The sequence below is a fragment of the Megalobrama amblycephala genome, linkage group LG18 (genome assembly GCF_018812025.1).
Source record: "Megalobrama amblycephala isolate DHTTF-2021 linkage group LG18, ASM1881202v1, whole genome shotgun sequence".
Taxonomy (NCBI): Eukaryota; Metazoa; Chordata; class Actinopteri; order Cypriniformes; family Xenocyprididae; genus Megalobrama; species Megalobrama amblycephala.
In genome coordinates, this window is record NC_063061.1 from 5,739,327 (window position 1) to 5,752,812 (window position 13,486).

The window sequence follows — 13,486 nt, forward strand, 5'->3', positions numbered from 1 at the left end:
GTCATTTCTTTATTACGTTGCAGTCTAATGGTTATTTTTCTTAAATGAGTCCGATGATGTATGCAGCCTTCAAAGGGTGCAGCTCCTGAATTGGGACACAGCCATTGTTGAAAAATCTCTCGGCTTCCGTATCCCAAACGAAACGCGTTGATGGGCGTGCTCTTGCTCTTGGTGATGTGTGTGCATTCTTATCAGGGGGAAGTGCCTATACAAGGAATTCCGCTCTCTTGTGACGTCATACAGGACACACTTGAAAAAAACTCTCCGAAACCTGTACAGAAACCGGAAGTAGTCATTTGGCACAGAAATACTCCGTCATACGTCCAACTCGTGTTTTGAAACTTTGGCCATGTTTAGCATGAGAATGCAACTCTTCAACAGTGTAAATAAGTCAGAATGCATGAAATAGCATTACACCCCCCCTTTAAGCAACAGCCCTGCTTCACTCCACGCTCCTGGCAGTACTACTACAGTGCAGTAGGTGGCGGTAATGTTCCAAAAGAGCGATCCGCCAGTAAACAAGAAGAAGAAACGCAGGAAAATGTCTGAAAAGGGTAAGCAGCACTTTCTTTTTTCTCCTTTCACTTTATACGTATTTAAGTAAGGCTGTACATTACTTATTTTTTCAGTCTGAAATTACAGTAAACCTATTCCTAACGAAACGACATTCAGAGCTGCTAAATTACGAGTACATGCGTAACTCATGTGAGCACGCCCTTCAACATATAATACAACTTACATTAAAATCGCGTATAGAAACAGTTTAAACGATGAAGAGAATTATATCACGATTATATCACATTTAAAGCATAGTAAGACGCTCGTGAGCTTACTAACACTAGCCAAGCATTGAAGTCACATGCAAAACCAATTAATTTTTGTAGTATGAGTCATATTACCCACACACCCCTCTAGATGTGTTACATAAGAGAAGCTCTGAATGTCTACAAAAACAGCAAAATATATACCTCTTATCAAAGAGTTTGAAATTGTCCAGTCAAGGACTGAGGAATATTTGCTTGACAGATTGAATTAAACAAGCCCAAATTCATCAGTATACAACCAAAAATATATAAAACAGTTTCTTAATTGTCAAAGAAGAAAGGTTTAGGCGTTTTATTAGTAGGCTTAAGACAAAGTGTGAGTGTGCCAAATCACGACAAGTCAGAGTTTTTGGTTTTATAGTTCATTGCATTGCATTGCATTGCAGATTAGATTTAAACGTCTCTCTTTACTTCTAATCTGTCTGAAAGTGATACTGTGGTCTGTCTGTATTGGCTGCAGTAGTGTGCTATTTGTGTCTGGCTTATGTCTGAAGTCCAGCAAGGTCACTTCTTTGGCCAAGGCTACTGTCACGTAAAGACGCTGACTTCCCACAGTTCCCTCTGCTAGCTCTGTATCTAATGTCCTGGATGGAGAAAAAAAAAAAGTGCATTTAATATGGTTGAGTTTTTCAGGGTTTTCTGACCGCCTTTCTCCTTGACCTTGTTTTTTATCTGCAAGATCATTTTCATTTTCATTTTCTGCCCAGAACAGAAAATGAAAGTAGCCTTTGTTTACTTGAAAGTTGCTTCTGTGGTTTCATTTTGCAAGATGATACAGCTGGTCATAATGAAGAACAAATAGCCTCATAAAAATAAATAACATTCTTGAAAGGAAAAACTTACTGAGTAGTTTTGTACGTTTTACTGTTATTTCTTAGAAAAAAAAATATTTTAACAAAAGTGAATTGTATCATGTCTTTAAAACATTTGAAAAATATCCAATTGTTGAGCTTTTTCTGGGATATTGAAGGGTTAGTTCACCCAAAAATTAATAACCCACCCTCATGTCGTTCCACACCTGTAAGACCTTCGTTCATCTTCAGAACACAAATTAAGATATTTTTGATGAAATCTGAGAGGTATGTGACCGACACTTTCAAGGTACAGAAAGGTACTAAAGACATTGTTAAAACAGTCGACGTGACTGCAGTGGTTCAACCTTAATGTTATGAAGCGACAAATATACTTTTTGTGCACAAAACAACAAAAATAACTTTATTCAGCAATATCTTCTCTTCTGTGTCATTCTCATACGTTGTTTACGTCCAGTGCTTCCAGATTTTACGTCAGAACGCGTTGGCCGGCTCCTGCATCAGTATCTCACGCATGCATTGTGCTTATCACGTGATCAGCTTTGGCCAATACTGAGCTGGCATTCGGACGTAAACACGGAAGCCTTCACTGTGTTACTGCGTCACCTGCATAAGGATAATGACAGGGAAAAGAATAGGTTGTTTAATAAAGTCATATTTTTGTTTTGTTTTTGTGCACAAAAAGTATTCTCTTCGCTTCATAACATTAAGGTTGAACCACTGCAGTCACGTCAACTGTTTTAACAATGTCTTTAGTACCTTTCTGGACCTTGAAAGTGGTGATTATATTTAGGGCTGCACGATTTATCGTGATAAAATCGCATGCGATATGGCAAAGGCTGCGATTGTTTTATGCGCAGCTTGTCAGAGCTGTACGGCTCTGTGATCAGTAGTAAATGCTTCTCCATCTGAAAGCCAGAGGGCGCTCTTGCACAGAAACTCAAAATATGCCCTGCAGCAGAAGAAGATAACACGCATCATATCGCTGTAGCTGAATAAACAGAAGATTGAAATGCTTTTATTACTTAAACATGACTAATATACACACGACTGCCTTATTCTGTGTAAGACGACAGTTGAGCGTCCTTCTCTCACAGAAGGACGCTCAACTGTCGTTATGAAGTGAGTTTGGAGTAAAAACATGTTATTAAATGTTGTCTTTTGTTGGACAAGATGTTAATAAATGCTTCTCGTGTCTGAAAAGAACTGACGCGTGTTGCTTTTTCAAATGTACATTATAAGCGACTCAAAGTCGCAGTGCTTTCAGATGGATTTGCATTTGGAGCCATACTTCATTGACAAGCCGCGCATAAAAAACAATCGCAGCCTTTGCGATTTCATAATCGCACTAAGAATCGCGTTTAAGCGTTAATCGCATTCAAGTTAAATGTTATTTTTCGTATCGTGCAGCCCTAATTATATTGCTGTCTAAGGACGAATCATACACCTCTCGGATTTCATCAAAAACATCTTAATTTGTCTTCTGAAGATGAATGAAGGTCTTACAGGTGTGGAACAACATGAGGGTGAGTAATTAATCACAGTATTTTCATTTTTGGGTGAACTAACCCTTTAAAACATGGTTTGTAAGCAGATTTAAATATGCTAAATGCACATTACTGTTTTCTGACAGACACTGAAACCTTTGACGTCTTGGAACTGGCAGAGCATGTGAAGAAACAAAGGTGGTGGAACAAAATGTTTGGCAAAAATCAATCTGGACCAGCTGCTGAGAAGTACTCTGTTGCAACACAGCTGGCCATTGGAGGAGTGACTGGCTGGTAAGTCGTTATATGAGCAATGATGTGTAGTAAAGCGCTGAGTACAGTATAAACAAACCATTGTGTTTGTTTCAGGTGTGCAGGGTACTTGTTTCAGAAAGTTGGGAAGCTTGCAGCTTCAGCTGTAGGTGGGGGCTTCTTTTTGCTCCAGGTAAATCATAACAAAATGCTTATCATGTTTGTATATTATTTAGGACTGTTTAGGAACCGTATAACTGTATAAGCAATCTTCAAATGTGCTTTCAGATTGCTCATCACACAGGCTATATTAAAGTAGACTGGAAAAGAGTTGAGCAAGATGTGAATAAGGCCAAGAAGCAGCTGAAGCTGAATACAGACAAGCCCACTGCAGAAGTGAGAACAAAATTTAATGAGGTAAGAAAATACTTTAATGCTTAAATACTTTAATTTGATTTACATTTATTTGACCTGCGCGTACAGTACACGTACTGTTCTGAGGACGAAATTCACGCCACACGCACTGTACGCTGACCCTCGCGTATGCATAAAAAGTGAAGTATACTTTGGGCTTAAAGGTGCAGTATGTAAGATTTCTGTCCGCTAGAGGTCGCTAGAGGCTTATATAAAACAAAGGCATAGCTTGAGTACGCCAAGTTTGAGTGCAGCCGGTGGAAACAATCAGGATAGGACTCGGGAAGAAATCATGTTCATGGATGCGATTATTAACGTTACTGTAGTATGAAGCAGAGCAGGAGCGAGTGATGTGGAGCTGAATGAGGAGCTGGAGCGATTGCGCAACACGCCTCACGGGACTTTTATTATGACACAGTCGCCGGCACTGCTTCCGCTTTTCCGGTCATGAGTATGAGGTAACACAGCTCTGTTTATCATATTAGATACATTTGAGTGTGTTGAAAATGATGTTATAAAGTTACTCTGTGCGTTCACTCGGCGGCTGCTGTGAGACACTGTTACACACTGCAGTAAGATAGATCGATTTTACAATATCACATTAAATGCTGGATGGCTTGTGTTGATAAATGGCATGCAATTCATTTTAAAACGTATTGTATGATGGAGAAAATGCTGTATTACTGTTACTAAAAATAAAGCTGCATCTGATTATGATATGTTAGCTACTTCACAACATAGTGTTTTTCTCTGAGGCATGGTAAAGCATGGTACTCGCAAAAAATAAAGAAAATTAGATTTAAAAATAAGACTAAACGTGTTGAGCTATATAACAATAATTAGTTTTCTGTCTATAAATATATCAAAACAGATGCTCCCTTGTCTATTAAAACATGTAAATATTAAAGCATCTTTGGTGTTTCCATGGTTTCTACAAAATAAAACCGGATAACGCGGGTATGACGCCATTGACAGGCGATTCCTCACACGTCCCGGAGCCTTGGTTAAAATTACAATTTTCTCACGATTTACAAATAGTTGCAAACATTTGGGATATTGTAAATACTCAAGTAAACAAAATATATTACACTGGCCTAGTGGTTTTTTGGATATTTCACTGCAAAAATATTACATATTGCACCTTTAAGAGGAGAATTTTCAGTCAGTTTTGCTAATTTTTAAAAAAAAAAATTTTTTTTTTACCAAGGGTACCACTGTATTCCAATTTACTGCAAAACTACAAACCTGCAGCTTTAAAGTTTGCTTTATTTTTTATTTTTTTTTTAATTCAGCTGAGAAGTCAGGCCATGATGTTTCGATCTCCTTTTAGTCACACGTCTTCATGTGATACGAATTCGCAGGTCAGAGTTCCCCAAATTTTGGTTTTCCTGTATCTCTGCATAAAATGAATGAAAGTCAATGGAACAAAGAGTGTTATGTGACCGCCCCTTAAAAGGATAGTTCAATCACACAATTGTCCCATGATTTAATTACTCTCAACCCATCCTAGGTGTATATGACTATCTTCTTTCACACAAACACAGTTGGAGTTATATTAAAAAATATTCTGGCTCTTCCAAGCTTTATAATGGGAGTGAATGGGGCTCGAGAAGTCCAAAAAAGTGCATCCATCCATCATAAAAGTAATCCATACGGCTCCAGAGGGTTAATAAAGACATTCTTAAATAAAGAGTCAGGATATATTTTAATATAACTCTGATTGTCTAAAAGAAGAAAGTCATATACACCTAGGATGGCTTGAGGGTGAGTAAATTATGGGATCATTTTCATTTCTGGCTGAACTATCCCTTTAATACTTATTGTCATTTATTCACAGCAGAGACGTGCCATTGTATTGAATTAAGTTAATTTTTCTCTTTCCATACAGGTGCAGGTGTTTGTCAAGAAAAACATTGTTCTCACAGGGGGCTTTGCTGGAGGATTTCTGCTCGGCCTGGCTTCATAGGAGCTCTCTCATTGTTGTCTTCTACTCTGAGGATGTCATCTTACTATATATACAGCAGATCGCAGCTTTTGTCTGATATTGCAGCTTGTATTTAACTCGGCAATCCTTTATTAGGTTTGACCTCTAATTAATATGTTTAGGCATGTTATGATGTGTTCATAAGAAAATATCTAAACTTGCTAGAAGGTATCATGGCTCCAGTTTTTGGATGTGCAATGTTTTTTTAGTTTGTATTTACCCCTGTTACATTTGTTTATTTGAACATTTTGCTCTATTATTTTGGTACAATCAATGTCTGACAAATAAGTTTATTTAAACATGTAAATAGTTGCAACGTTTGAAATCGCCCCTGTTAAAATGCATATCTGAACTTGCAGAAATACGGTTACTAAGCTGCATTTAACTGTTCAACCTCAAGCTATTTTTTGTAATAAATCAAGGCATTATTTAAAAGACCAAGGTCGATCAAAATTGAAATTTTAACTGATAATGACAGAAATGTTAAAAGTAAATTGACAATCAATGCTGGTTTGCCTTATTTGTCTGTTGTTTTGTTGCTGATATTTATGAAAAACATCTCCTCTGTTTTGTTAAATTACAGATAATGTTAGCACATCATGATGTCATATTCCAGTCTCTTTTTGATTTTGAGTTTCATGTGACTAATTACAGAAATCCCTGCTTCAAACTTTAGGAAATGGGTCAAAATTGACCAAATGGTGTTCAATGTCACTTAAATAAAATATGAAATGAACTATAAACATACAAAAAAAGAAGATGACTCTGATGGACGCTGATTTAATGATTGTATTAGATGACTCCACACATTACATAGTCTTTCATAAATATGTATTTTATTTCACATGTCCTTGAAAGTGTCCTCTGGTCTCTTGCAGCAAATACACACACGTACAGTTGAATTCATGTCTTTGTGTCTTTGGATTCATGTTCCTTGGCAAATCCAGAGCAGCAGATGGAGTTTCCTCCTGTGTGGACTTCACAGCACTTCCTCATGGCTCGAATCACATCCTCACAACGACTTTCAATGTATTTGTTGGCTGTTAAAAATAAAAAGATGGTTAAACTGCTTCAAATCAACTGCCTGCAATATTAATGCATAGCAAGGTTAACTTCACATTGACTCCATAAAAGTACCTTGTAAACATTTCTGTATGGCACAAGCCTGTTTTTGACAAGGATCTTTCTGAGACATCTTGTGTTAGCATATGAACAACCAAAGCTACAGTTCAAACATGTGTTGTAAACACATAAACAATGCCGTCACCGACGTGCTGCTCACTTTGCAACTGTAAATTTCTTCCGGTTGGAAAACAGGAGCCTATCAACCTTATTTTCTAACGAGCGTACAGTTTAATTAACATTTTTGATTAAAGCAACGTGTTACAGTGATATTTAGCACGTCTGTAATATTGCTGCGGAAATGATCGTGGGACCTCTGTGGACTGTAGTAATATGCTTTTACACTTTTATAATGTTTGATGGTTGAAGGGCTGAAACTGGACCAATCAGCGTTGAGCAAACTGACATCTCTGATGCACTACTAGTTTCTACTCCAAATTAAAGGTCACCACATAGTAAAAGCATTTTATAGACAAAATCATCGCAATGATTATTTATTGTGATTTATACATGATCCCTTATTCCATTACAAATGATCAATTTTAGATTAACAATTATTAGTAAGCATTAAGTTTAAATTAATATACACTTACAGATGATATATAATAATATACCCTTTAGTATCAATATGTAAAGCTTTAAAATTACTACATGCAAGCTTAAGTGAGTCTCTGTATACACTCTAAAACCTGGCAATTAGGTTAAATGTTTAACTGATGTTTTAACTCCACTATTGTTTAAAAATTACTGTATTGCTTAAAATGAACCCAATGTTTGTTGGAAATGACCATTTATTAATATGTTTATGAACATTTATTAATAAGTTTAATGAATAAAAATTAAACATTTATTAAATTGATTGTTAATAAATGTTCATCTTTTGATTATTGTTGGCTCTAGTAATTATGTGTCTGTTTTTTTAATTTCCAACATATTTTAGGTTAATTTTAAACCAGCCATATAGTCATTTTGAGTTAAATAAAACTGCCTAGCAGGTTGGGTGAAACATTAAACCCAACTGCGGGGTCAAAACAACCCAGTCACTGGGTTTGTCCATTTTCAACCCAACTTGGGTTGTTTTTAACCCAGCATTTTTTAGAGTGTGCTTGTATATTCAACTATTTAAACTTCACTGCTTCACTGATGTATGTTTTCTTTTAGTTGTCTTCTTATATGGACAAGTATTTTCTTCTTGCATTCGTATAATTGCATTCTTATTAGTAAAAACATAATTGTAGAGCTCTATATTCAACACTACCTTATTATGGTAATTACGCCTGCATATTCACAAAATGGGTGACTGCACTTCCAGGTTGTTCAGTCAAGCCATTTTTAATGATGAATAGCAACACAGAGACTCTAATGATATTTTAAAGGTGCCCTAGAATTTAAAATTGAATTTACCTTGGCATAGTTAAATAATTAGAGCTCTGTACATGGAAATGACATATACAGTCTCAAACACCATTGTTTCCTCCTTCTTATGTAAATTTGATTTGTGCAAAAGACCTCTGAAGAACAGGCAAATCTCAACATAACACAATAAAAGTTGGGATAATTAATATGTACTATGAAACTCATTCAGAATCAAATGTAAACATCCAAATAAATACCATACTTACATGATCTGATATGCTGCATGACGAACACTTTGTAAAGATCCATTATGAGGGTTATATTAGCTGTGTGAACTTTGTTTATACAGTGGGGAGCGCGAGCATTTAAAGGGGACACGCACAGAATCGGCGCATTTTTAATTATGCCCAAAAATAGGCAGTTAAAACATTGTATAATAAAAAATCTATGGGGTATTTTGAGCTGAAACCTCACAGACACATTCTGGGGACACCTTAGACTTATAATACATCTTGTGAAATAGTGTTCTAGGGCACCTTTAAGCATTATATATATACTATTTGGTGTTGATTAAAATCATTATAAAATGAATATGTTTTACAGAGAAGAAATAGTGTACAACTGGGCTAAAGGAGCACCAGGGTACAATGCACATTTGACTTTATTCTCTTTTAAACCACTAGATGGCACCAAAATTCAGCTCAGCACTTTTCTTAACAACTGGTTTTGATGATGCACGCGGGAATTTAAGCCCAAAGTATACTTAATTTTTTACGTATACACAAGGGTCAGTGTACAGTGCGCATGATGCAAATTTCGTCATCAGAAGAGTACGCGCATACTCTATGCGCACCGCCAGATTTTTGTAACTGTTCGTACTTGTACGCACAAGTCGCAAATGCTTATTTAATTTTTTTTTACTCCACAACAAAGGATGCATATCACTCTGTCCCACATGCAGCTTTGGGGCTCTCTGATCACCGTCTAGTTCATCTTATTCCGACCTACAGGCAGAAACTGAAATCAGCTAAACCTGTAATAAGGACTGTTAAAAGATGGACTAATGAAGCAGAGCGGGATTTACAAGCCTTCTTCGATTGCACTGATTGGAGTGTTTATGAAGCTGCTGCCACCAAGCTCGCAGAGACTGTAATGTCATACATGAGTTTTAGTGAGGATACATGCATTCCTAACAGGACATTCTTATCATTCAATAATGATAAACCATGGTTTACTGGGAAACTCAAACAGCTTTGTCACTCCAAAGAGGAAGCTGGATGGCACCTCAGATCACTAGGCACTAGAACAACTAGGCACATTTCCCTCTTGAACAGTTAAAGGATTAGTTCACTTTCAAATAAAATTTTCCTGATAATTTACTCACCCCCATGTCATCCAAGATGTTCATGTCTTTCTTTCTTCAGTCAAAAAGAAATTAAGGTTTTTGATGAAAACATTCCAGGATTATTCTCCTTTTAGTGGACTTCAATGGTCTCCAAACAGTTGAAGGTCACAATTACAGTTTCCGTGCAGCTTCAAAGGGCTTTAAACGATACCAGCCGAGGAATAAGAGTCTTATCTAGCAAAACGATTTTTTTTCTAAAAAAATGTAAATGTATATGCTTTATATAAACCTGTCTGCCTCGCTGCTCAGAGTGGGTGGCGTCTCTAACTCTGTATAGCTTTGTTTTGAATCTCTTACTTTCATTTATTGCTGCTTATATTATCATTACCATATGTCTAATATTGCTTACCTCATTAATCTGACATCGCTAGCTTTTAATCTAAATTTACGCTATTACAATGCGTTTGCATCTCGCTAGCTTGTTAAAGGGTTAGTTCACCAAAAAATGAAAATGATGTCATTAATGACTCACCCTCATGTCGTTTCAAACCCGTAAGACCTCCGTTCATCTTCGGAACACAGTTTAAGATATTTTAGATTTAGTCCTGTGCTGAATTTAGTGCTGAATAAAGTCGTACTTTTTGTTATTTTTGGACCAAAATGTATTTTCGATGCTTCAAAAACTTCTAACTAACCCACTGATGTCACATGGACTACTTTGATGATGTTTTTATTACATTTCTGGACATGGACAGTCTACTGCACATACATTTTCAATGGAGGGACAGAAAGCTCTCGGACTAAATCTAAAATATCTTAAACTGTGTTCCGAAGATGAACGGAGGTCTTACGGGTTTGAAACGACATGAGGGTGAGTCATTAATGACATAATTTTCATTTTTTGGTGAACTAACCCTTTAACTTGTCATCAGTCTCTTGTGCACTTTTTTTTCTTTTCTACACGTTCATCAAACAGTAAGTCGGATCAGTCTACAAACAAGTCATGTCATCCTCTCCTAGTATTATATCGTGTTCTATTTGTCACATGTTCAGCATAGCTCTCTCTGTCAGTGACGAGGGATTTACATGTCATAAATGTAGGGAAATACTCAGGCTGACACAGAGAATCTCAGAATTAGAGACACGCATCCAAACCTTAATCGAGGATAGTAAGAATGCAAGGGCTTCAGATACTGTTTTGGATGCGACTAGCTTAGTGAACTCTGTACATTGTTCGGTTCCGGCTGTAGAGCCCGCGCAGCAGGGCACTTGGGTAATGGTGAAGCGGCCTAGCCGCGGAAAACACCACTCTTCCGTTCCAGTAAGAACATCAAACAGGTTCTCCCCACTCAGTGACGCACCCACTGAGAATCCTGTTGAAAGTGCCCTAGTTATTGGCGATTCTATTACACGGAACGTGAAAATAGAGACACCAGCCACCATAGTCACGTTTGCTGGGAGCCAGAGCACCTGACATCAAAGCAAATTTAAATGTGCTGGCTAATGCTAATCGTAAATACTCTAAAATTATTATTCACGTCGGCACTAATGATGTTCGACTTCGCCAGTCGGAGATCACTAAAATGAACATTAAAGAGGTGTGTGAACCCGCAAGTACAATGTCAGGAGAAGTAATTTGCTCTGGCCCTCTTCCTGTTCGTCAGAGTGATGAGATAGTTAGCAGATTATCATCACTCAACGGCTGGCTGTCTAAGTGGTGTCCGCAGAATAATATAGGTTTCATAGACAATTGGAAAAGTTTTTGGGGCAGGCCTGAATTGTTGAAAAGAGATGGTATTCATCCATCCCGGGATGGTGCTGCTCTTCTCTCTAGTAATATGGCACATAGTCTTAGAGTTGAAACATGACAAACTGGGGCCCAGGACAGGAAGCAGACAGACTGGCTAAACCGACCGTCTGCTAGCTGCCTCACGTTACAGAAGTCAGATAATTCTCAACACATAGAAACTCTTACACCTAGATATTATCACATAGAGACTGTGTCTGTACCCCGAATTAAAAACAAAAAACTTCCAAACCCATTTAATGGTAAAAATTTAATTGATGTTCAACAAATAAAAAATAGAGATAATACTGAAAAACAAATAATAAAGCTTGGGTTGTTAAATATTAGATCACTTTCTTCAAGAATGTGTACTTAAGAACTCTTGATGGAGTGAGTATTGAAAACACCTGAATGTTACAAGGAAGCAATCTATTATGAGTTTGGAAATTGTGAAATTGAAGACATGTCGATTGCTGTCACAGAAAATAAACATTTCTGAAAATATATCTGCACTGAATGTTAATCATGTCTTCACATTCTACAGGTTGTTTTTTTATAAGGTTATAATCAGACAGTTGAGCCATTGACTTCCATAGTATTTATTTTTTTCTTCTAATAAGGAAGTCAGTGGCTACCATCAGCTGTCTGGTTACCAACATTCTTCAAAATATCTTTTGTGTTCAAATGAAGAATGAATTCATATAGGTTTGGAACTACATAAGGGTGAGTAAATTACAGAATTTTAAGTTTTTGGGTGAACTGTCTGTTTGCAAGTCTTCTGTACAGATTTGTCAGATATGTTGATTAATGCCCAAAATACAAGTTGACATGCTGATAGCGGATGGTTGGTCTAAAGAGAGACAAAAGTGTAAACAAAAAAATCTGCAAAAGCTTGAGGATAGGATGTGTTAAAATGCTTGAGAGTTTAATATTTAAAACTGATTAATGAACTTCTCATTGGGCCCGATGCTTTCAGTTTTGTATTTACACTCTGGAGGAATTGTAACGCAGTGTACATGTTCATTTGAAATATTTTTTAACAGGTTTAATACAGAATATCCAGTATATGAACTACAACTGAGTTGCTAATGTTCTGTATTTTATACTCTTATCAGCACTTAACTGATTAATTAACTGTTCATTGGGCATGATATTTCCCGTTGTGAAGGAATTGAAACATTCTACATGTTAATTGAATTTTGTTGATGTTGAGTACAGAATATCCAGTATGAGAGTTATAAAACTGAATTGAGAATGTTCTGTACTTTATACTTAGAATTGTTACTTTTTTGATTAAAATAAAAATTGTAAAAAAAAAAAAAAAAAATGCACTGCCTCTGTTTTGTATTTTGAACTGGTAACAAAATGCTCACAAAGCCTAATGCTTCTGAAGGAATTGTCTCCCCACTACGGAAGAGGATTAGGGCCAAGCAATAATAAAAAAAAATAAAACCATCTCGAGATTAAAGTTGTTAAATTTAGAGAAAAAACTCGTTAAATTTCGAGAAAAAAGTCAAGATAAAATGTTGAGAATAAAGTCATTAAATTACGAGAAAAAAGTCGTTAAATTATGAGAAAAATGTCGTTAAATTTCGAGAAAAAAGTCGAGATAAAATGTTGAGAATAAAGTCATTAAATTAACGAATTTATTCTGGTAATTTAACGACTTTTTTCTCGGAATTTAATGTGTTTATTCTCGTAATTTAATGAGTTTATTCTCGTAATTTAATGACTTTATTCTCGTAGTTTAATGACTTTATTCTCAACATTTTATCTCGACTTTTTTCTCGAAATTTAACGAGTTTGTTCTCATAATTTAACGACTTTTTTTCTCGTAATTTAACGAGTTTATTCTCAACATTTTATCTCGACTTTTTTCTCGAAATTTAACGAGTTTTTTCTCGTAATTTAACTAGTTTATTCTCAGCATTTTATTTCGACTTTTTTCTCGAAATTTAACAACTTTAATCTCGAGATGGTTTTATTTTTTTATTATTGCTTGGCCCTAATCCTCTTCCGTACCATCCAAGTGTCTTTTTTTTTTTATTTTTTTTTTTACCAGAAGTACAGTATTATTATTATTATTTTAGGACGAAGCAGTTCA

General features: G+C 36.1%; 2 protein-coding genes across 3 annotated transcripts; one reads left to right on the forward strand and one right to left on the reverse strand.

Annotated features, from left to right (window-relative positions):
- Positions 1–404: 404 nt before the first annotated feature.
- fundc2 (fun14 domain containing 2) lies at positions 405–6,283 on the forward strand. 2 transcript variants are annotated; one of them, XM_048166697.1, is made up of 6 exons: positions 405–554; positions 3,270–3,417; positions 3,493–3,568; positions 3,664–3,792; positions 5,082–5,150; positions 5,678–6,283. In XM_048166697.1, exons 1-6 carry the CDS (start codon positions 491–493, stop codon positions 5,753–5,755), a joined length of 564 nt encoding a protein of 187 aa, XP_048022654.1. In that variant the 5' UTR covers positions 405–490; the 3' UTR covers positions 5,756–6,283. The 2 variants fall into 2 exon arrangements, with proteins under 2 accessions (XP_048022654.1, XP_048022655.1); XM_048166698.1 differs by lacking the exon at positions 5,082–5,150.
- A 254-nt stretch (positions 6,284–6,537) lies between these two features.
- cmc4 (C-x(9)-C motif containing 4 homolog (S. cerevisiae)) lies at positions 6,538–7,250 on the reverse strand. Its single transcript, XM_048166699.1, has 2 exons — positions 6,911–7,250; positions 6,538–6,813 (listed from the first exon to the last, which is right to left on the reverse strand). Exons 1-2 carry the CDS (start codon positions 6,966–6,968, stop codon positions 6,677–6,679), a joined length of 195 nt encoding a protein of 64 aa, XP_048022656.1. The 5' UTR covers positions 6,969–7,250; the 3' UTR covers positions 6,538–6,676.
- Positions 7,251–13,486: the final 6,236 nt, after the last annotated feature.